Raw genomic sequence first — 23511 nt, 5'->3', positions numbered from 1 at the left:
TTTTGCCAAAGTTAAAAAACCTGGAACTTTGGGTTCTCTAAACATACCATCATCTCAATTGCAAAGAGTGATAGTTTTGTTTCCTCACTGTTTTCCTAATATTGAACCAGCCCTACATTCCTAGCATAAATCTTACCTGGTCATAATATATCATTTTTTGATATATTGTTGTAATCTCCTTGCTAGTATTTTATTTAAAATTTTTTGCATCAATAGTCATTATGGAAATTGATCTATAGAATTCTTTCTCTGTTTTTACTCTTCCTGATGTAGGTATCAGCATCTTATTTGCATCATAAAAGAAATTTGGTAAGACTCCCTTTGCCTATTTTCCCAAATACTTCATACAGTATTGTAATTGTTCTTTAAACAGTTGACAGAAATCACCTGTGAATCCATCTGGTTTGATGGCTTATTCAATTTCTTTTTCTAAGATAGGGGTATTTAAATATTCCACTTCTGTTAATCTGGAAAATTTATATTTTTGTGAACATTCGTCCATTTCACTTAGATTGTTAGATTTCTTGGCATATAACTTGGAAAAATAGCTTCTAATAATTAGTTTAATTTCCTCTTCATTGGTAGTGAATTCATTTTTTCATTTTTGATACTGGTAATTTGGTTTTCTTCTTTTTTAAAAAACTGGGGTTTCCCCCCATAAAACCACATCCTAGTTTTATTATTTCAATGGTTTCCTTCCTTATGGTTTTTTTTTTCCCCAAACTAGCATTGGAGAAGGCCAACATTTAACATAGATATATTTATATAGAGATAGATAGATAGATATAGATGAATAAACAAGTAAATAGGTGAATGAATGAGTAAATAAATAAGCAAATAAGCAGACAAATAAGGTGTGTGTGTGTGTGTGTGTGTGTGTGTCTGTGAGAGAGAGAGAGAGAGAAACTATACAATACCTAGTTCCATATATCAATTCTTTCTTAGTAGGTAGATAGAATCTTCCTTCATAGGTCCTTTTTAGTTGATTTGAATATTCATATAACTCAGAAAAGCTCAGTCATGCACATATATTCCTTAAACAATATTGCTGTTATTGTAGTGAACATTCTGCTCATTTCACTATTCATTATTTCATGGAAGTCTTTCCATGTTTTCTTAAAATCAAACTGCTCATAATTTCTTACAGCACAGTAGTATTCCATCATAATCACATACCACAATTTATTTACCTATCCCCTAACTGAAGGGCATCCCCTCAATTTCTAGTTCTTGACCACCAAAAAGAAAGCTGTTATAAATATTTTAGAACATAAAGGGTTTTTTTTTCCCTTATCACCATCACCTTGGGAAATAGACCTAATAGTGGTATTTCTAGGCTCAAGAATATACAGTTTTATAACTCTTTGGGTATAATTCCAGATTGCTCTCTAAAATGGTTAGATTAATTCACAGTTCCACCAACAGTGTATTAGTGTCCCAACTGTTCCATGTCCCCTCCAACATTTGTCATTTTCCTCTTCTCTCATTCTGGCCAATCTGATAGGTGTGAGACAGTATCTCAAAGTTGTTTTAGTCTGCAGTTCTCTAATTAATAATGATTTAGAGCATTTTTAATATGAATACATTTAACTTTGATTTCTTCCTCCAAAAACTGCCTATTCATATCCTGTGACCGTTTATTAATTGGGCTATAACTCTATTCTTATAAATCTGACAAAGTTTTCTATATATTTTAGATATGAGGCCCTTATCCAAGAAACTGTCTATAAGAAAAATTTCCCCAATTTTCTCCTCTCCTTCTAATCTTGATTTTATTTGTACAAAAACTTTTTAATTCAATGTAATCAAAATTATCTATTTTACAGCCCACAATGCTATCTCTTGTTTATCAATAATTCTTCTATCCATAAATCTGATCAGTAATATGTTCCATGCTGTTCTAACTTACTTAGGATATCTCCCTTTATGTCAAGGTCACATGTCCATTTTGACCTTACCTTGCTAAATGATATAAGATACTAGTGTCTACCTCATTTCTGCCAGACTGCTTTCCAGTTTTCTTAACAATGTTTATCAAACAGTGAATTCTTATCCCAAAAGCTTAAATCTTTACATTTATTAAACATATGATTACTATAATCATTTATTACTAGATACTGTATAGCTACTCCATTCCTCTGATATTTTTAGCCAGTCCCAGATAGTTTTGATAAGATCTGGCAAAGCTAGAATTCCTTCCTTTATCTTTTTTCTGACAATCCCTTTGATATTCTTGATCTTTTGTTCTTCCAAATGAACTTTATTATTATTTAGCTCAATAAAATAAATTTTGGTAATGTAACTGAGATAGCACAAAATAAGTAGATTAATTTAGGTAAATTTTCATATTTATTATATTGGCTCAGCCCACCTATGAACAATTAATATTTCTTCAATTCTTTAAATCTAACTTTATTTGTATAAAAAGTGTTTTATAATTAAATTCATATAGTTCCTGGGTTTGTCTTGGCAGGTATACTCCCAAGTATCTTACACTGTCCATGGTTATTTTAAATAAACTCTCTCTTCTTGCAGGATTTCTTTTCATCAGGAATGCTTGAAAGTTCTCTATTGCATTAAATATACATTTTTCCTTTAGGTTTATACTCGGTTTTGTTGGGTAGGTGATTCTTGATTATGATCCTAACTCCTTTGCCTTACAGACTATCACATTCGAAGCCATCTGCTCCTTTAATGTAGAAGCTGCTAGATCTTGTGTTATCCTGACTGTGGCTCCACTATAGTGGAATTGCTTCCTTCTGGCAGCTTAGAATTTTTTCTCCTTGAGCTGGGAGCTCTGGAATTCGCCTATAATATTCTTGAGAGTTTTCATTTTGGGGTCCCAATCAATAGATTCTTTCAATTCTGGTTCTAGGATATCACATCAGTTTTCCTTGATAATTTCTTGAAATACGCTGTGTAGGGGGCAGCTAGGTGGCACAGTGGATAAAGCACCTGCCCTGGATTCAGGAGGACCTGAGTTCAAATCCGGCCTCATACACTTAACACTTACTAGCTGTGTGACCTTGGGCAAGTCACTTAACCCTCACTGCCCCCACACACCAAAAAAAAAAAAGAAAAAAAGAAAAGAAAGAAAAAGAGAGAAAGAAAGAGAGAAGGAAGGAAGGAAGGAAGGAAGGAAGGAAGGAAGGAAGGAAGGAAGGAAGGAAGGAAGGAAGGAAGGAAGGAAGGAAGGAAGGAAGGAAGGAAGGAAGGAAGGAAGGAAGAAAGGAAGAAAGGAAGAAAGGAAGAAAGAAAGGAAGAAAGAAAGAAAGAAAGAAAGAAAGAAAGAAAGAAAGAAAGAAAGAAAGAAAGAAAGAAAGAAAGAAAGAAAGAAAGAAAGAAAGAAAGAAAGAAGAGAAATATGCTGTGTAGACCCTATTTTAAATCATGGCTTTCAGATAGTCCAATAATTCTTAAATTCTCTTTCCTTGATCTCTTTTCCAGGTTACTTCTTTTGCCAATGAGGTACTTCAAATATTCTTCTATTTTTTCCATTCTTTTGATTTTGTTTTATTGTTTCTTGATGTCCATGTAGTCATTAACTTCCACTTACCTAACTTGTAATTTTTTTTTGCATTTAAGAATATTTTATTTTTTCCAATTACATGTAAGGATAGTTTGAAACATTTATTTTTGTAAGATTTTGAGTTCCAATTTTTTCTCCTTCCTTCCTTTCCCTCCCCCTTCCTTTCCAAGACTAAAGAAACTTTCTATGGGCCTCAACTTTCTCTGTCTGCTCATCTTGCCTGTCTTTTACTTGAGTTTTAACTCCTTCTTAAAGAGCAGCACTATTTCCAGGCTGCACTGTCCCAAGATTCAGGGGGTCCCAGGTGCTATGATTTAAGGAGGGGCAGGTTCTTCACTCACCTGGCCTATAGATAACCCCAGGTCAACTTACTAATTAACCAGGCAGCAAAACTTTATGTGCTGGGGTTGTTATCTCCTAAGAGCCTGCACCCCTCCCCCACCTGGGACACTGCCACTCAAGCCTACTTCCTGGTTCTCAGCAGGGGTGAAACACCCAAATTCTGCCTCAGTGCCAGCAGAAACTCCTGTAATCTCCCCCTGGCCAACCACTCAGCCTTCTGATCAGACCGTGAGCTTATTTCCAGAAGACGCTGGCACTGCAGCTGATTCAGCGGCTCCAGGGGTCTCTTTCCCCCCTTTCCAAGACAACAAGCAATCTGAGATAGGTTATATATGTGCAACCGTGTTAAACAAATTGCCACATTCGTCATGTTGTGAAAGAATCATGAGAAAGAAAATGAAAAAAAAAAAAACCCAAAACAACAGCAACAACTGAAAATAGTAGTATGCTTTGTTCTGCATTCAAACTCCATAGTTTTTTCTCAGGATGTGAATACCATTTTTCATCATGAGTTTTTAGAATTTTCTTGGATCACTGTATTGCTGAGAGGAGCTAAATCTATCATAGTTGATCATCACACAATGTTGCTCTGTGTACGAATTTCTCGTGGTTCTAGTCACTTCACTCAGGATCAGTTCATGTTATATCTTTGCAGATTTTTCTTAAATCTGCCTGCTCATCATTTCTAATAGCACAATAATATTCCATTACATTGATATACCATATACTTGTTTAGCCATTCCAATTGATGGGCATCCCCATAATTTCCAATTCTTTGCCACCACAAAAAGAGCTTCTATAAATATTTTTGTACATGTGGGTCTTTTCCCTTTTTCTATGATCTCTTTGGGCTAAAGACCTAGAAGCCCACTTGTAATTTTTAACAGAATAATTTTCTTCAGTGAGCTTTTGAAACTCTTTTCCATTTGGCCAATTCTACTTTTTAAGGAGTTCTCTTCCACGGATTTTTGTGCCTCTTTTACCATTTGGTCAATTCTGTTTTTTAAGGTATAATTCAGTATTTTTTCTGTGCCTTTTACCAAACTGTTTATTCTTTTCAGAATTTTCTTGCATCACTCATTTCTTTTCCCAACTTTTCCTTTACCTCTCTTATTTGATTTTTAAAATTCCTTTTGTGTTCTTCCAGAAATTCTTGTTGGGCTTGTGTCCAGTTAACATTTTTCTTTAAGGATTTGCTTATATCTGTTTTATGTCTTGTCTTCTGGATTTTGTGTCTTGTTCCTTCCAGTCCCCAAAGAAACTTTTTTACGGTCAGGTTCTTTTTTGTTGCTGTTTGGTCATTTTTCTAGCCTATTTTTTGACTGTTAATGTTGGGTCTCTACTCTTTGGGGTGGAAGGATCACTGTCCCAATCTTCTGGTTTTTCAGGATGCTGTTTTCAGAGGTAATTCGAGGGGGGAAGGGGCGGCAACATTTTCAGTATATTCAAGATAGCACAATCTTAGCCTACGCTCTGGTCTTTACCCAGGAAGGGACCTTGTTTCCCTATAGCCACAAGTGCTAGCACTCCTGCTGGAAGGATCTTGTTTCCAACAAGCTAAGTTCCTAAGACTTGTCTAGTTAAAAATGTGTATTCATCAATTAGTTTCTTCTATGATTTAACATATTTCCTGGAGGTGAGTAATATGACTGCTTTAGTTCTCTGTATATTTCTATATCATGTTTATTATTAACCCATAAAAGGTTCATCTAGAGAATTTTCTCATCATCTCATTAATTTCTAGAATAGTTACACCTTTGTTTCAGATCTTTGGTAATCCATACTTCCCCCTATTAAATATGAACATGCCTCCTAGTACCTTTTTAATCAGACAAAAGACTCCTAAGTGTCAACTTTAAGATGAATTAGTTACTTTAGAGATGCCCTTTGGTTTGTCCTAGGAGATGTGGTTTAAACAATTTTAACCTTTTTGTGTCATGGAGCCCCTTTTGGCAGTCTGGTAATGCCTTTGTTTCTAAATACATAAAATAAAATACATAGGATTACTAAGGAAACCAATTATAATGAAATACAGCTATCGAAATACTAAAAACTCTAAGTTCACAGACACCCTCCTCCCCTACCACTGTATCTATCCACAGAACCCTCTGAGGCCTGTGAAACCCAGATTAAAAACCCCTGGTACAAAGTTGGATAGACTCAAGGACTATGGAATTACAGGATTACTCGACAGGGAGAAGAGTGCTGATTACCTTTGTGCTACTTACTATGAGTGTTCTATGTGCAAGGTAGAAGTAATATCTGAACTCCTGCCCCCTTGTAAGTTAGGCAAGTATTTCTTTTAAAGGTACTGAGACCATCCTCAAGATGTGGTTTCCTGCAGGGACTATGGGCTCAAGCTACTTCCTCATCACTCTGGCATAAAAAGCCAAGTTTAAGGCACTCTTCCTGATGCCTGGTTGATGGACCATAATGGGCAACTTGAGCAAGGGAGCTAACTAAATCTCCTTTTAATTTCTGACTGACCCAAAAATGTCTCATTTGTTCAAATGTCCAATCTAAACTACCAAAGGTCTAGCCTGAGTCAGGCCCAACACAGAACACTGTAGTTTTCTTATATGCTCATGGGAACTTGAGTCCTGTACAACTTCTGCATTTTCTGTGGAATGAAATAAAGGATGTCCTCTTTGTTATATGCATTTGTTACTTTCAATATTGGTATGGGATCTAATAACTCATCCACATCTGCAGAAACCTATAAATGAACTTTATATAAACTATGTTTGAAGATTTCTCAGAATAAACCCTAGGGTGGGTTAAAAGAACACAGAAACAAGACATTAAAATTTTGGAGTGACCCCCAAGATCATATTCAGTTCACATGACATCAGAGCTTTTAGCATCCTGGGCAATGGATTATATCTTAAAGACTAGTACTTTACTAATAGCTCTATAAAATATTTAATTAGCCTATGTTAAACACTCTTTGCACTTACATAAGATTTCATCAATCTCAAATCAACCATTAAACATTCACACTTACACTATGGGAGAGAAGAACTATGATCCTCACTCTGTAATTTGTTGCTTACCTCAGGGCTTCTTTGGTCTTCACTGGCAGACCTGTGTATGGATTTACAGGCTTGAGAAGCTGAGTTACAGCTGTTTTTCCAGCTGCTATTTGTTTCACAATATATTTTTTCTTCCAGTACCCAGTTTCTTTGTCATGAAGTGATGTATGGCTCAAAGATACAGCTGTCTTTTCTACTGCATTCATTTCCCAGTTTGATCTCTTAGGTGAAAAAGAAGCGGAGTAGATTCTGAACCAAATAAAACTGGGGAAAATTAAAGAAAATAAATGTTAAGTTCCCTTTTCCTATTAGTAGTGGTAATCAAGCAAGGAGGCCCTGTCTTACCAAAAATTATCTTTTAGAGCCAAGAACAAACCCACAGTAAGAGTCTATGATATTCATCAGGTCATAATTTTAGAGCTAAAAAGGCCTTTGGATATCTTCTGGTCCAACCCCCTCATTCTGTAGTTAAGAAAACTAAGACCTTGAGAAGTAATTTGCTCAAGGTCATACAAGCATAACAGTAGAAAAGCCAGGATTTTAACTCAGTTGCTCTTACTCCAAGTTCAACATTCTTTCTACTAAATCACAATTAAATCCTCCAATGAATGAGTAAGCATTCATTAAAGCAGCTACAAACACAAAATTTTAAAAGTCCCTTTCCTCAAGGAACTTGCTTTTAACAGGAAAGACATGCTCATGTACAGATATACAAAACACACATACAAATGAAATACAAGATAATATTAGTACTTGGGGGTATCATAAAAGGTCTCCTATGGGAGATGGTACATCATGTACAAGAAACCACCATAGGACAGCATGACTGGACTGTGGAGAATGTAGAGGAGAGTAATATCTAAGTAAACTGGAAAAGTAGAAAGAAGCAAAGTTGTGAAGTTATTTTAAATGTCAAACACAGAAATTTATATTTGAACCTAGAGAAAATATAGAACCACTGGCGCTTAGTGAGTAGGGTAGTGACAGGCTCAGACCTGTACCTTAGCAAAACTGCTTCAAGCAATTGTGTGGAGGAAGGACTGGAAGAGGGAAGAGATTTAAAGAAGACCAAACTGGAAGCTATTACAATTGTCCCAGGAGAGGTGAAAGGCAGTCCTGAATAGGAGTTAAAGCACTGGATTCAAAGTCAGAACAAACTAGGTTTAAATTGTACCTCTGACACTAACTTCTCTGAACTTCAAACAACTTCTTAAAACTTATCATCTAACTTAGCAATAAATTGCAATCTATACAGGTGGAAGGAGTTCCCACACTGATGAAATCAGAAATCACAACCTGATTAAAGACAGAAAAAAAAATGTTAAAAGAAATTGAAACTCTGCATTTAAAAAGGAATAATGTCAATATGTAGACAATGACAAATTCACAGAACCTCACTTTTCTTAGTACCAATGTTAGTTATGGTCTTAGCAATGGATTTTTCTATAATGTATTAGGATATAAATTATCACAATATTGAAGAAAAAGAACTGTTGGTTTGTACTGAAGATACAAAGGAAAAAAGCAGCAGGGAACTCAGTAACAAAAACAAAATCTTCATAGAATAGGAAGGAGTGCAGTTCCTGCTTTATTCTTCAACTTTGGAAAAACTTTATGTGTTTTTATTGAAAAGGGAAAATAATTTAGATTATAACTACTTTTTAAATGAAGCACGGTCTTTAAATATTGGAGGTGTTCAATAAATGTTTAATTCGGTTGAATCATAAACTGCTTTTTTTTTCTGGTATGGAAACTCTCTCTCTAGCATTTCAAGCAACTCATCTGTCTGTACCTTAGTTTTCAAAAATTTCCTGCAGTACTGAGAGTCTAAATGATTCTTCCATGGTCCCATAAAATATATTTCAGAAGCAAGACTTGAACCCAGACTGCAAAACTCATCCTCTATCCACTAAATCATACTGTCTCTCTACTCCATTAAAATGAATTCTTAAAGATTAATCGTCTCCCACCTGGCTGAACTCTTGTGGACTTCCACAAGGCCCCCAAGAATGTCATCATCCTAAAAGATCATAGCTACTCTGAAACTCATACCTCCACAGCACCCGCTGCCCTCTGACTGGAGAGGTTAGAAGGTGGCCAGTTGAGAGCTCCTCCAAGATTCTCCAATTAAGGAGGACACCCAAAGCAACCATCTCACCATTTTCCCCCCAGTTGCACTCCTCTGGACTTTCCTCATGCCCCTGAGCCAAATATTCTCCTCCCCCAAAACCTGAATTTTCAACTTCCTTTTATGTATTTTCTTCATCCATTAGACCATGAGCACCTTGAGGACAGGGACTGTCTTTTGGCTTTCTATGGATTCTCAGTGATTAGCTAAATGGCCCAATGGATAGAGCACTGGCCCTGAAGTTGGGAGGATCTGAGTTAAATCTGACCTCTGGGTCAGTCACTTAACCCCAATTTGCCTTAAACATCCGAGGTCATCTCCAGTCATCCTAACATAAATCTTGCCACTGGACCCAGATGGCTCTGGAGGAGAGTGAGGCTGGTGATCTTGCATAGCCCTCCCTCACTTAAATCCAATTCACTGCAAGGCACGACATCATCCTGATGTCATGGTCCTCTTTAAGAAGGAAGGACAAACAACAGCTCATCAGCACAGTGCCTGGCACACAGGAAGCACTTAGTAATATTTACTGATTTGCTATTTATGCAGGACACTACAGTATTAGATCATTGTAATATCCACAGACTAAACAAGTAAATGGATAGGTTCTCATGCTCCTGACCAGCCCTCACAGATCTAGGAATAAACCATACAGTGGGAATAGAACCTACATGTTACTATAGAGATTAATAACAAGGAGTTTAGTAGATTACTTGCTCAAATCCTCAGAAAGAGAATAAATAAGTCTATATAGGTTTCAGAGTGACTAAATGTTAGAATTTGGCTTCTCCTGGTCCTATGACCTTGAGATCTACAAAAGAGTTCAAAAAAAAAGGAAAAATTACATTCCATGAGTTCAAGGAGCCTTTTTTATTTTTTCTACAGTTTCTTTTCTAAAGATGAGTGCCACATAAATCTAGTTAGTGATCCGGAATCATCTAAAGTCACAAAAACACAACATGCTTGATTTTTTCCCATAATAAAATGTGACATCTTTTATATCCAATCTTTAATCTACTTCTTAAAGTAAAAATGAAAAGACCTCCTTAAAGTTCAACACTATTCATTGGCATTTGTAGAATAGTTCAGAAGTATTTAAAAGTAAATATGTAATTACCACATGAATAAAATGTAAGCTTAAAGTACTAGAAATTAAAATAAATTCAACAAACCTATCAATTATGCACTATGTACCAAGCACTTTGCTAGAGGCTAAGGATATAAAGACAAAAATTAAAGCAGTCAAGGAACAATGATTTCCCTGAAGGAACAATCATTTTGTGACTAAACCAAATTTTGCATAATACAGTTGTTCTTGGGGGAGGGGGTTCACCTTTAATCTCTATTTCTTCCACCAAAAGTAGACTCGCATGTATACTTTCTGGGCTCCAGAAAACTAAGCTAGCAGAGCATAAAAGTATCTACAACATTTTGAATGTGGTTGTTGCTTAGTCATTTTTCCTGTTTAGTCCTGTTCAACTCTTCATAACCCCATTTGGGGTATTCTTGGCAAAGATAGTGGTTTGCCATCTCCTCCACCTCATTTTACAGATGAGGAAACTGAGGCAAACAAGGTTAAGTGACTTGCCCAAGGTCACATGGCCAGTGTCTAAGGCCAAATTTGAAGTCAGGAAAAGCAGTCTCCTGAATCCAGTTCAGCACTCTACTGCACCACCTAGCTTCCCCCTTAAGTATTGTACCACCAACAAATTATATTTGCTGTTTAAGGACCAACCTACCTTAATACAGAAAGGCTCATGATATATAAAGTCAGTACTCAATACAAGATAAATTTTTGGCCACATAAACAAAATTAAAATGTACAACAATCCTAAGTCATCTGTAGCAATCTTCTGCTCTGTCAGTGGAAAAAAAGGGAACAAAATGCTGAATTATACATATCCTCAGAAAGTCTAAAAATATTCATTTAACTATTTTTGTTCAATAACCAATAACTTAACTCTCGACTTGAGGAAACAAGCCAAATACATATTAGCATTCTATACATGAAAACAGATGATATAAAGAAAGAGGCTGCAAATAAAAGAATGGACCATGAAGATAACTTTGATCAACAACCCACCAAGTATCAAGGTCAGGAGAAAAATAAGGCCAAAAAAGTGTTCATCATCATTATGGGAGATGTCCTGTGTAAAATCTAAAAATAAGAAGGATTTCCTATCACTGTCTTCCAAATGTTCCTATTAGGATAATGGATTAATAATACCAAACCCCAGAATATTAAAAGGCCTTCACAATGAAATCTATAGTTATCCAAAAGGAAATGGCTCAACTATCCATACTAGAAAAATAAAGTAGTTGAATGAATGGAAAAGTATTAAGTAATTACTGTATGCCAAGCCAGATGACTTACTATGTGCTAAAAATAGACAAACAGAAAAATTGAGACAGTCCTTGCTTTCAAGGAACTCACATTCTATTTGAGGGAAACAAAATACATAAGAGGGTTCAGCTGCAAAGCAGCTGATGGCTCTTTGGGTTCAATAGCAGGGAAAACTCCAATGCCCAAGGCTTCTCATAACATATAAGCAGGACAGACAGTAAGTCTGAGTAGTCCTCTGTCTTACCATAAGGACTGGAGATGATGAATCCCTGCTCAATGAAGTAGTATGATAAGCCATTCTGGACACAGAAAGAGAACTGGAGTGGCCTAAGTCCATGAATAGAGGAAAATGGTTCCAAAGATCAGAATACAGCAGGCACTACAGGATCCCTCCTCCTTGGAAGTAAAGATGAAGGGTGAACATCAAGTAAAAGTTAAAAGAAAAGGGAAATTGGTAGGAAAGTTGAAAAAAAGGGAAGGAAGAGAAATGCATTGTCCAAATTAAAGCACACAATTAGATAGAGATTCCTCTGCATTATACTGTATGCATACATATGCATGTGCATAGACACAAACACACACTATTATTTGTGGCAATATGATATATTAGTGAAATACAATACTCAAATATGCAAAAAACTATGTAAAATATTAAGCACTGAAGACTCATTTCTAAATTGATAAAAAGTATATTTAAAAGCTAGTAGAATTTTAATAGGAAACACTAATACCTGAAAGGAAGTAATCAGGGGAAACGTAGAAGGAAAACAATACTTGAAGTCCATTAATATATTATAAAGCATTTACCAAAACATTTGATATTGGTTTAAAATCAGAAAAGTAGTTCAATATAACAGTTGTGGTAAGTAAAAATGAAAAAGTAATGACTTCAATAGTCACGTGTTTGTTTAAACACAAGATATTCAGAAAAATTCCCATGTGATAAAAACTGCTGAAAAAATTCTCAGTTCATATATTCCTGAAGCCTATATAACGTTGCTGGTGTGCAAAATGATCACAGCTGTCTGGTAACTTGAGCATTCCAAGGAATATTATTGGACAGTTGTGCTCATTTCACACACCAACAAGGCTATGCTTAAGATTCGGCTGGCCAGGTTTCAGCAATATGTGAAACAAGAATTACCAGAAGAGCAGGCTGGTTTTGAAAGAAGCAGAGGAACTAGAGACCAAATTGCCAACATTCACTGGATTATGGAGAAAAGCAAGAGAGTTCAAGAAAAACATCTACCTTTGCCTAATTGACTATACACTAAAGCCTTTGACTATATGGATCACAACAAAATATGGCAAGTTCTCAAAGAGATGGGAGTATCAGATCATCTTAGTTGTCCCCTGAGGAACCATACAGCAGGCCAAGAAGTAACACTTAGAACTGAACATGGAACAACTGATTGTTTTAAGACTGGAAAAGGAGTATGACAAGGCTGCATATTACCACCTGTTTAACTTACATGCACAGTACATCATGCAAAATGCCAACCTAGACGAATCAAAAATCAGAATTAAGGTTGCCAGGAGAAATATCAGCAATCTCAGGTTCACATTACAGAATGGTTGCCCCAGTGATCCCACTGTTAGGTATATATCCCAGGGAGGTCAAAAGCAAAAAGTTTCCACATACAAACTTTCAAAGTAGCACTTTTTTGTGGTGGCAAAGAAAAAGAAACATAATGCAAACACTGACAGGAGAATGCTAAATAAATTGTGGTCAATTAATATAATGAAATATTGTGCCATAAACATTAATGCTTATGAAAAATTCAGAAAAGCACAGAAAAGCTTACATGATATAAGAACAAGAAAAACAGTATACACAATAGTTACAATGATGTTATTTTTAAAAGAACCTGAATATTGTCTAACTATGATAACCAGTCTTGGCCCTGAAGAAGAGTTGAGAAAATGTATCTCCTTCACTGTGTATGTGGCAGACTATGGATGTGCAATATTACATATACTATCAGACACAGTCAATGTGCTAATTAGTTTTGCTGAACTGATTTTCCCCTTCTTTATTTTTTAATGTTTGTTAAAAGGTTAGCTTATTGAGTAGACAAGAAGGAAGGATATATTTAAAAATGAATGTGATATAAAAACAAAAAGGCATCAAGAACGTTTTCTTTGAAAATTTTTAAATGAAAAATTCAATGATCTCAAAACAATCAGAATTTTAGGCAAAGGAAATGGAAAAACATACAGTGGTTGCCATAAGCTATAAAACACTAGCAATGATGACTTGCCCATGAGAAGTTGGTATAAACAAAATCATCAAGGCAAGGCATGACCAGAAAAAGAGGCAGGCAGGCAGGCAGAAGAAACACAGAAAGACAGAAAGACAGACAGACAGAAACAAAGAAACAAAGAAAGAAACAAAGAGGTGACCAAAAGAAAAATAATGAAAGTGCTAGAATGGCAACCACTAAATATTAAAAGAACCATCTGAAGGTCTCAAGCAGTTGGAGAGATTTTCTATACAAAATCTGCAAAAAGGACATGGACCATTATGCCACATTCAAGAAACCATGGAGGACTATAGATCTGTCTCCAAAGAAGTTGCCCAATGAAATCACAAATCTATCAATGCACTGAAGAAACTCCACTAACGAGAAAAGAAAAAAAGCTTCAAAGTAAAAAGAGATATTTGATCAAAAATATAACATCCTTGGAAGACTAAGATGTTGTGATATTTTCTTCTCTAAAAGCTCTAAAAACAGATTCTCTTTCTCCCTGTCCCAAGTGGAGCCGACAACTATTGTCTTTTCTTAAATGTTTATTTTACAATTAAAAAGGCACAAGATTAATTTATTTTTTTTTTGTATTGGGACTCCAGCCCCAAAAGGCACTAACCTAGAAACTAATCTTTTAAAAAGATTAGACAGAACTTAGACTTCTCCAAATAATTTGTTTCTAGATATTTCAAAACTGTTTATCACACCAGTCATTTTGCTCCAAGCTATATGTCCACAATTACTCACTTTATTTTAATTTTTAATTTAAACATTCATGACTTGCATTTCTAAATTATTAGATTCAGGGGAAAAATCATAACTAAAGGGTAACAATACATACTTCAAGAAATCTAACACCATTGCATCAGAATTCCTTATCTGTGCACTTTTTATTTCTTTCTTTCTATAAAACCTTGATCTTGCTTTCTTCAAATCTATTCACTCACCATTTGACCCTATTTAGAACGTTGCTTTGCTTTAGCAAGATCATTCCTGAATCCCAACTTGCTGACATAACTACTGCTGATTCTAGTTTTAATAAAAAAACCTTTAAAATGAAGATGAAAAGAGAATCAGAGCATAAACCTTAGTATATCACAAAATTTAGCATCAATATTGTGCAAATAGACCTAAAACACAAAATCAAAATTTATTTTCATCACATAAAATCTAAAATATTAATAGGAATAAGGGATAGAGACTAGACCTATAATTTCACTGATATAAGAAATCCCAGATGAGAGCATTCACTCAAACAACTCAGGTCAACAACTTCTCTGTGTAACTGAGAAGTTAACTGAAGTCATTTAAGCCCAATGGCAAGAAAGACTTAAATCCATATCTTCTTGACTCTAAAGTCAGCTCTCAATTCAGCATTCTAGAGTGCCTCTTATGAAATAACCAATCTATAGTATACACTGTAATTCCAGAATCCATGAAAAGAATTCAGGGTGAGTTTGGAGAAGCAAAATATGTGGGTATGTGTGTGTACACACATATATATTATTATACACACTCTCAATCTGATTATCAAGGCACAGTGAAATTGCAATTAATAATACCAACTTACATTGCATAATACCTTAAAGTTTACTATGCTGTGAGGTGGTGATTATAGGTAGTATCATCCTCATTTTCCAGATAAGGAAACAGGCTCAGAGAAATTAAATGACCTGTCTTTTGTCAATCTGGTTTAGTAAGCAAGCATAAGAGCCAGGAGTCAAACCCAAGCCTCATGGTTCCAAGTCCAATGTTTCTTTATACTATATGATGCTATTATTCAATACTTAGCAAATCAGTTAATCTAATTTCCTACTCAGCAGTTAAACAGCATAAATTTAAGATAAATCATGATAAATTAATCTTTCTGTCAGCATTATAATGTAAGCAAGTTATCACCTGACAAATTCTCCATAAGTTCAGGACCATTATGGTGAGCCTCTAAAAGTGGCAGGCTAAAGCAAGAGTAAACCAAAACAGGTTGGGGCAAATAAAAGCAAGTAAAACTTTCTGTGTAAGTGGATGGATGTGTCATTGGCTACTGTACTTCCAGTCTGGATGAAATAGGAAGATGCAGTTAAAATAAAATAAAAATAAGATAAATTTCATCTATTTCACAGAATTGTGGAAGACTGAGGGAGATCTATACTGATCTAAAGGTCAAACTCATGTTACTTTTTAAAAACCAAATTCCTAATATTAAGTGTTCTTTTAATGATTTAACTTTTTATCATGGACTCTTGCCATTGGCTAGAACCTTGTATACCTTATTTCTAACTATGGAGAGAAAAAAAATGTTAAAGATTCAAGTTATTCAAGATTTTGCTGTACTAAGGCATATTCCACAGAATTTCACAAAAGGTATTATGGATTTTTTTATATGTCTGCGTTTAAAATTTATACCTCACCCACAGGGAAGCATTTCTATAGAGCATATATAAATAGCTTTGTTTTGGAAAAACTGGTTTAACATATCAATACAATATTTTACTAAAGTCCTTTTGAAGGAGTAAATTCTAGGGGGCTAAAGTTATAGAAAGCCAACTCAGAAGATGCCAGAATTATAAAATCTTAATTCTGGAAAGGACCTCAGAGGCCAGCTGGTGCAACCTTTACTTGAACAAGAAGCCCCTTCATGTTATCTGCAATACATAGCTCTCTAGACTTGTCCACTATAATAGGGAAACCAACAACTATACTTCCAAAGGCATCCCATTTTACTTTGGGACAGTTCCAACTGTTAGAAAGTCCTTTCTTCAATGAAATTTAAATCTACCTCTCTCATTTTGGTCCATTGCTATTGTTTTTTTTCTTCTGGGACCAAACAGGATGACAAGACAATCACCATCTTTTGGTGGGTGAGGTGGGGGAAACTTTGCCAAGGGAGTGAGGCTATCTTACTTTGTCTCCTGTCTTTCACTCTGCAACTATTATCTATCTCATTGTGTGCCATGTACCAATAATATAGCATTTCCCACCTTGGGGCTGAAATTACTGAACAAGTTGGGAAGGAGGAGGGAAGAGAGGCTTGATAGGGTCAATCATTCTCCAGGCTTGCCCAGACCCAATCGAAACAAGACTGGGAAGCAAACCAGGTATGCTTTGCTTTCAAAGGCACCAGGATGATTGGACCGGAGGGCTAGACTGCACTGTCATCCTGAGTAGCAGCCACAAGTCATCCATCAGCCCAGGAAGATATACTGAGCACCATGAGCATTTATGTTGACCTGTTAGTTTTCAAGTGGACACATCCTGAACATTTTTTTGCTCCCCCATAATCAAACTCTTTGGACTAAATTCTCTATTTCAACTCCTTGGGACTTTAGTTGCTCTCTAAACATTTGACCTACAGTGAGGGGTAGGAGCTGGGGTGCAACTGACAAAACTTGACCCCTCCACCCTTTGCAGTGAACTGCTGATTCAGCTTATCAACTAAATTCCTACAATGAAATATTACTAATCATCTTCTTACTTAACTATACTTAAAAAAAAAAGCTGCACTTGGTTTTAAAGCAAGATATGAATGCAAACAATTGAAATCATTCCAAGAGCTACATGTGGCATTAGCCATTTATTTTTAGGCTTTTACACCTGTTTTCCTTAATTTTCATAGAAATGACAAATGTATTTGTAAGGGAGGGGGAATAAGATTCCCTATGTCCTCAACTTATACAATCACGACTTAAGTGGTTACCTGTAAATTTTAATATATAACTAAGATTATTAAAACCCTATTATTCTTTGACAAGGCATGAAACTCTCTGATTGGGACAAGAAAGGAAACTGTATAAATAAGGTAGATACCTTTCTTGGGACTTTAAATAGCTCAGTGCAATATCAATAGTTTAACACTTCTTGAGGTGGAGCCAGAAGAAGAAATCATCAAGCCAGAGAAGGAACTAGTAATTCCCTTCAAACTAGCATAAGGGAAAGGGAGAGGAATGTATTCCTTTCCCCTTCCCCCAAATGACCATGTTGGAGAAATCTGGGAGCAGAGAAAGTACACTGAGGACAGATGTGGAGAAACAGTCACCACCCAAAGGAGGAGTCAGCTTCAAGGACTATAACCCTAGAGGCAGGGAGAAGTACCATGTATGGATTGAAGAAAGTAGATCTTAGGAGTCTAACTACACATGTGCCACACTAGTGGTAAACTCTAAATTTGAGTCAACTCACTTGTCGAGTCCATGGATGTATTTGTGGATTTGTGGAAGTATGGACCTTTAACTTTTCTTTTTCCTTTTTGCAGGGCAATGAGGGTTAAGTGACTTGCCCAGGGTCACACAGCTAGTAAGTGTCAAGTATATGAGGCCGGATTTGAACTCAGGTCCTCCTGAATCCAGGGCTGGTACTTTATCCATTGTGCCACCTAGATGCCCTCTGTACCTTAAACTTTTAAGGGAAAGGTTCTAACTATACCACCTTAAAATAATATGCTTAATAAATGTTGCTGCTAAGAAAGCTAATTAAGTTGTCTGACTTGTTAACTGGAAGGGTTCTGGCAAGTGCTTGTGAACCAAGGTCACAGGAATAGTACCTTCAGGACCAGTAGTAAAAGTTACCCTTTGGGGAATCAACCTTCAAATACAAATGGGGGAGTTGTCTCCCAGGAGTGTTAAATATAATTCTCACTTTCGAGTTAGAGGAATGAAGTTTAAATCCCAGCTGTGCTGCTTATTACCTGCATGGCCTTGTATAAGTTATTTAACTTCTCTAGACTTCAGTTTCCTCATCTGTAAAATGAGGGGCAAGATCATCTTCTTAAAATGAAAAATAAAAAGACAATAGATCTTCTCACTTTAACTCTCTGCACTCCAATTTGTCCCTTACACTAGGGGATCTTAGGCTATGCATATGAAAATGGGTATGATATTCTTTACTTTTACTTTCTTGCAATTATGACTTTGCTCAGGATTGCTCAGGTATATGGAATATCTTTTCTAAGTTTATTTGACCCTAAGTTTATCCATTCTTTGAAGTCAAATTCAACTCCCTAGATGAAGCTTTGCTTGATGCTTCTATAAGGAACAACAGCCCTCCCATCGCCTTGGATGTTACAGATATTTCTGTTTCATGTCTCAAAAGCACTTACTTAGTATCATGTATTATGGATACCTGTGTTCTATCTCCTAATTAGACTGATCATGATTCTAAAGTTTATGTACCCCGAAGACCTAGCACAACTTCCTTTATACCATATCTGATTAGTAAAAGATTATAACACTGAATCGTAATGCTTTTCTTCTTACTTGTCATTGGCCAAAGAATAGAAGCGCTTGTTCACACAGCCAATACACAAAAGGGTAACAGCATCCAAGTAAGAAAATATCTTCAGGAGGATCTCAGATGGCATACTGAGGAAAAGGAGAGAGGAAAACAATTTAAGTTTTTAATCTGAAAATTAGTTTTCTCAGCTAAAGAAACTAAGAACAGTAATAGTTCTCACCAACTATAAATGAATGCAAAATTTAAGGAGAGAGGGAAGGAGCAAACATTTACCAAGAGTCTACTATGTGCCAGGCATTAGGCTGAAGACTTTACAAATATTATCTCATTTGATCCTCACAAGAGCCTTGAGAGGTACATGTTGTTATTGCCCCTATTGTATAGTTGATCAAACAGACAGACAGCAGATAAGTAATTTGCCCAGGGTCACACAGCTAGTAATGGGCATGTAGGTAGTGCAGTGGATAGAGAACCAGCCCTGGAGTCAGGAGGACCTAAGTTGAAATTTGGTCTCAGACACTTACTAGCTGTGTACCATGGGCAAGTCACTTGTACCAACTAGCTGTCTTTAAGGTTATTTATATCATTACCCTTTCTTGTTTTCTTTATTGGAAAAAATATTTCCTCATGAACTTGTCAATAATCCAATAAAGTGACCCAAAAGCTTACAAGAAAAACTTATTTCTCACAAACGAAACTCCAACTTTTATTTCCAGGCCTTCACATAAACGCTCCCTATGTGCTTCTTCCTTACTTATTCCTCTATAGACAAATACATAGGATTTCCTACTCAATTGTATATTCATACTCAATTGCAAAACAATTTAGGTTTTGGATTTTGTTTTCCATCTGTGGGTGGTTCAACTCATTTGAATGGTTCTAAATATTACTGAAGAGGTCCGTTGTATTATGTTGCTTGATACATTTTGGTGGCATTATTTTCAATTAACTGATACATTCTACTCATTGAAATACCATATAAATTCATCCTCAATGCTTTTACAATTGTGTCACCTATAGCATAAATTTCTTCTATAAAGCTGGTCTGGTCCAACAGCTCTTACCAACTTTATCTTCTTAAATGACATTTCCACTTCTCAAATAGCACATTAGGTATCAAATTCTCCTGTGGTAATTCCATTGCTCTGTAAATGACTGTAGAAATGCTGATAAATCTGTTCCATTTTCCATCTGTTTGTTCTCTCCCTCCAAGTTTAATCTGAAAATGTTCTTCAGATAGTCTGGCTTAGTTGGCTCTAACACCAAACTTCCTGCAAATTTATTTCCCCTCCACTGATTTTCATTATTTTGTGAGATGATATTACCCATAATCTTACACTATTCTACATAATATTTTATAAATGACTTCATCCTATAACTTGTTTTGCCTTTGGCTAACATGTCTCTGCTTGGAAAAATCAAGTATTTGATGGCTGTAGCCATTTGTGGGTTCTTTCAGGATTCTAAAGGAACTTACTACCTTCAAGTTTTTTTTTATAACAAGAATGTTTAACCAAAAAAAAAATGTTTATTATTGTAACTCAATTTCTCCAGTAGTATACCATCTCATTTATTGACTTATAGCAAAAGAAGCAATAGTTAATTAAATGTTTATAATGAATTTTATAATGGATTCTGCTTAGTGCTCTCCTCTTCCCCCTTGTCTGCCATTCTAAAGGCAGAAAAGGCCTGAACAGGACTGATGAACACTTGTTCCTTCATTTCCCAACTTGCTACAGGCAACTTCATTACCCAGTGGGTCTATTAATGATAAGTATCTCCATACTTATAGAGGTACTGGACTCTAAGCCTTTCCATTTTAATATAATCTGTAAGTCCTTAAATTTCACTAGCATAGCCTCCAATATTTCAGGATCACCTCCACACCACAAAGAAGCACAAAGAAGGCGTCTTTAAGAAATACTTAATATGTTTAGTTTTCTTTTTAAATCAATGTGATCCAAAGAAGCTTGGAAGTTAATCTGAAACAAACAAACAAAAAAAAACACTTCAAAAAGGAAGCAAATAGAATTACCATCATTAAATTATTTTAACTAAAATTCAGTAAAAAAACCTTATCACATTTCTTAATGTTGTGGAAATACAGTGGGACCCCAAGAAACCTAAAGATCCCAACCCCCAAGGCCAAGGGAAAAACAGCTCTCCCACCTCAGGCATGAGGTGTGGCAGGACATGACCCCAGTATGCTAATAAGCAATATGAAGGTCTTCAAGATGATATACAAGATATGCATGGCTGCTACATACCTTACTGATACCCCATTATTCCAAAATCCCCTCCCTAGTGTTGTATTTCCCTCCCAATTCTTTGCAATTCCCCTCCCTACCTTTTCTTTTGTAAAGATGCAAAAGACCATGTCTTCCCTTACTCCAGTGGGACAGTCACCATGGTGATCTGTTCCTAGCCATATTAGTCTCCGAATTTTTTTTTCCAAGATTCATGATGAGCCTCCAATTCTTTGGGTGAGCTACCCCCCCAATCCTAGTTTCATGCCCCCCCCCAAACACTAAGACTAAGACACAGATCATTAGCTTTACAAAAAGGGTCTAATATATTTATTTTTTTCTGGGTAATTTAATCATTTTATTAAAAAGATCAGCAGGTTTATTAATAAAAGGATGGTCATGACAAAAATAGGGGCTGAGATTATTTTCCAGCTATAGATAGATTAAACGGGGGCGTGCTCAGCTGCGAGTAAAGTCCAACCCCATAATCATGCCACCAGAGACCCCAGGCAAGCCACACCAGAGGAACTTAACCCCCAGGCCTCCAAATCAGCTGCAGCACCAGCGTCTTCTGGAACTGAGCTTGCAGTCAGTTGAGAGGGCTAAACATCTGGCCGGGGTGAAGTGCAGGGGCATCAGCGGGACCTAGGGAGGAATTCGGCTGTCCCACGCCAGCAGAGAACCAGGAAGAAATCCTGAGCGGCTGGAGGCCCAGGTGGGTATGGGGCACAGGCTCGTTGAAGCTAAAAACCACCATAATGCTCTGCTGCTGGTTAACTAGCAAGTTGGCTTGAGATTATCTTCATACAAGAGAACAGGCCTGGAGAAAGAAAAACCTTCCCTCCCTCAAACCAAAACCCTGGGACCCTCTGAAGCTGGGGACAGTAAGTATAGCCTAGAAGCAGGGACCCCCATTGGGGAGTTAAAAGTCAAGTAAAAAATGAGCAAGCAAAGAAAATTTAGAACTATAGAAAGTTTATTCAGTGACAAGGAAGATCAAGGTACAGCCTCAGAAAAAGATAACAACCTCAGGGCCCCTACATTCAAAGCTTCCAAGAAAAATATGAACTGGTTTCAGGCCATGGAAGCTCTCAAGAGGGACTTTGAAGAGAAACTAGGAGAAATAGAAGGAAGATTTAGAGAGAGGGAGGAAAGATTAGAAAGAGAAATGAAAGCAATGCAGCAGAGTCATGAGAAAAAAGTCAACAGTTTGAAAAGTCAAATGGAAAAGGAGATAAAAAAGCTGTCTGATGAAAATAATTGCCTACGAATTAGGATTGAACAAATGGAAGTTAGTGACTTTATGAGAAACCAAGACATGGTAAATAAAGCAAATCCAATTAAATGAAAAAAATAGAGGGCGATGTGAAATATCTCCTTGGAAAAACAGCTGACCTGGACAATAAATCCAGGAGAGATAATTTGAAAATCATTGGACTACCTGAAAACCAGGAATAAAATAAGAGCCTAGATACCATCCTCCAAGAGACTGTGAGGGAAAATTGCCCTGATATTCTAGAAGCAGAAGCCAAAATAGAAATTGAAAGAATCCACTGATCACCTCATGAAAGAGATCCCAAAAGTAAAACCTCCAGGAATATTACAACCAAATTCCAGAGCTCCCAGGTCAAGGAGAAAATATTGCAAGCAGCTAGAAAAAAGGAATTCAAATACTGTGGAGCTCCAATAAGGATAAAGCACAATCTAGCATCATCTACATTAAAGGACTGGAGGGCATGGAATATGATATTCCAGAGGGCCCAGGAACTGGGACTACAGCCAAGAATCATGTACCCAGCAAAACTGATTATAATCTTTCAGAGGAAAAAATGGGACTTCAATAAAAAAGAGAACTTTCAGGCATTTGTGATGAAAAGACCTGAACTAAATAGAAAATTTGACTTTCAAATACAAGACCCTAGAGAATCATTAAAAGGTAAACAGGAAAAAGAAATCACGAGGGACATTAAAAGGTTAAACTGTTTACATTCATACATGAGAAAACAATACTTCCAACTCATAAGAACTTTTTCAGCAAGGAATACACAGAGAACACAGGTCTGAACTGAATATGAAGGGAGGGTGTTTGTAAAGCATTTATTTTTGTGTATCCTTGTTCTTTGTAGAGCAAACAGGGTGAGATATCTTACATCTGGGGCAGGATTGGGGCTCTGGGCCTCCTGGGCCCAGGGCTGGTGCTTTGTCCACTGTGACACCTAGCTAACCCATGATGACATCTTTAAAATACAGTTGAGGGGTAGAAGGAATAGACTGGGGGAGGGGAAGGGGAGAGGTGGACTGGGGAGAGGTAGCTCACATGAAGGAAACAAGAAAAAAGCTTATGGAGGGGAGGGGAAGAAGGGGAAGGAATAGGGCAGTGAGTGAACCTTACTATCATCAGAATTGGCTCAAAGA

At 36.4% G+C, this 23511-nt stretch overlaps 1 protein-coding gene across 4 annotated transcripts in view; it reads right to left on the bottom strand.

Moving 5' to 3' along the window:
- Positions 1-23511, bottom strand: part of FBXO15 (F-box protein 15) — a 144922-nt gene that overhangs the window by 50672 nt on the left and 70739 nt on the right. For all 4 annotated transcript variants that reach the window (XR_006353515.1, XM_043969657.1, XM_043969651.1 and 1 more), the window contains exons 3-4: positions 18874-18978; positions 6925-7167 (exon numbers count right to left, since the gene is read on the bottom strand). Coding sequence is in view for 3 of the 4 variants with exons in the window: in XM_043969657.1 (XP_043825592.1) it covers positions 6925-7167; positions 18874-18978 (348 nt within the window). In the remaining variant the exon portion in view is untranslated. The remainder of the gene's footprint in view (positions 1-6924; positions 7168-18873; positions 18979-23511) is intronic.

The sequence above is a fragment of the Dromiciops gliroides genome, chromosome 1, assembly GCF_019393635.1.
Source record: "Dromiciops gliroides isolate mDroGli1 chromosome 1, mDroGli1.pri, whole genome shotgun sequence".
Taxonomy (NCBI): Eukaryota; Metazoa; Chordata; class Mammalia; order Microbiotheria; family Microbiotheriidae; genus Dromiciops; species Dromiciops gliroides.
This window is presented reverse-complemented; position numbering and strand designations above follow the sequence as displayed.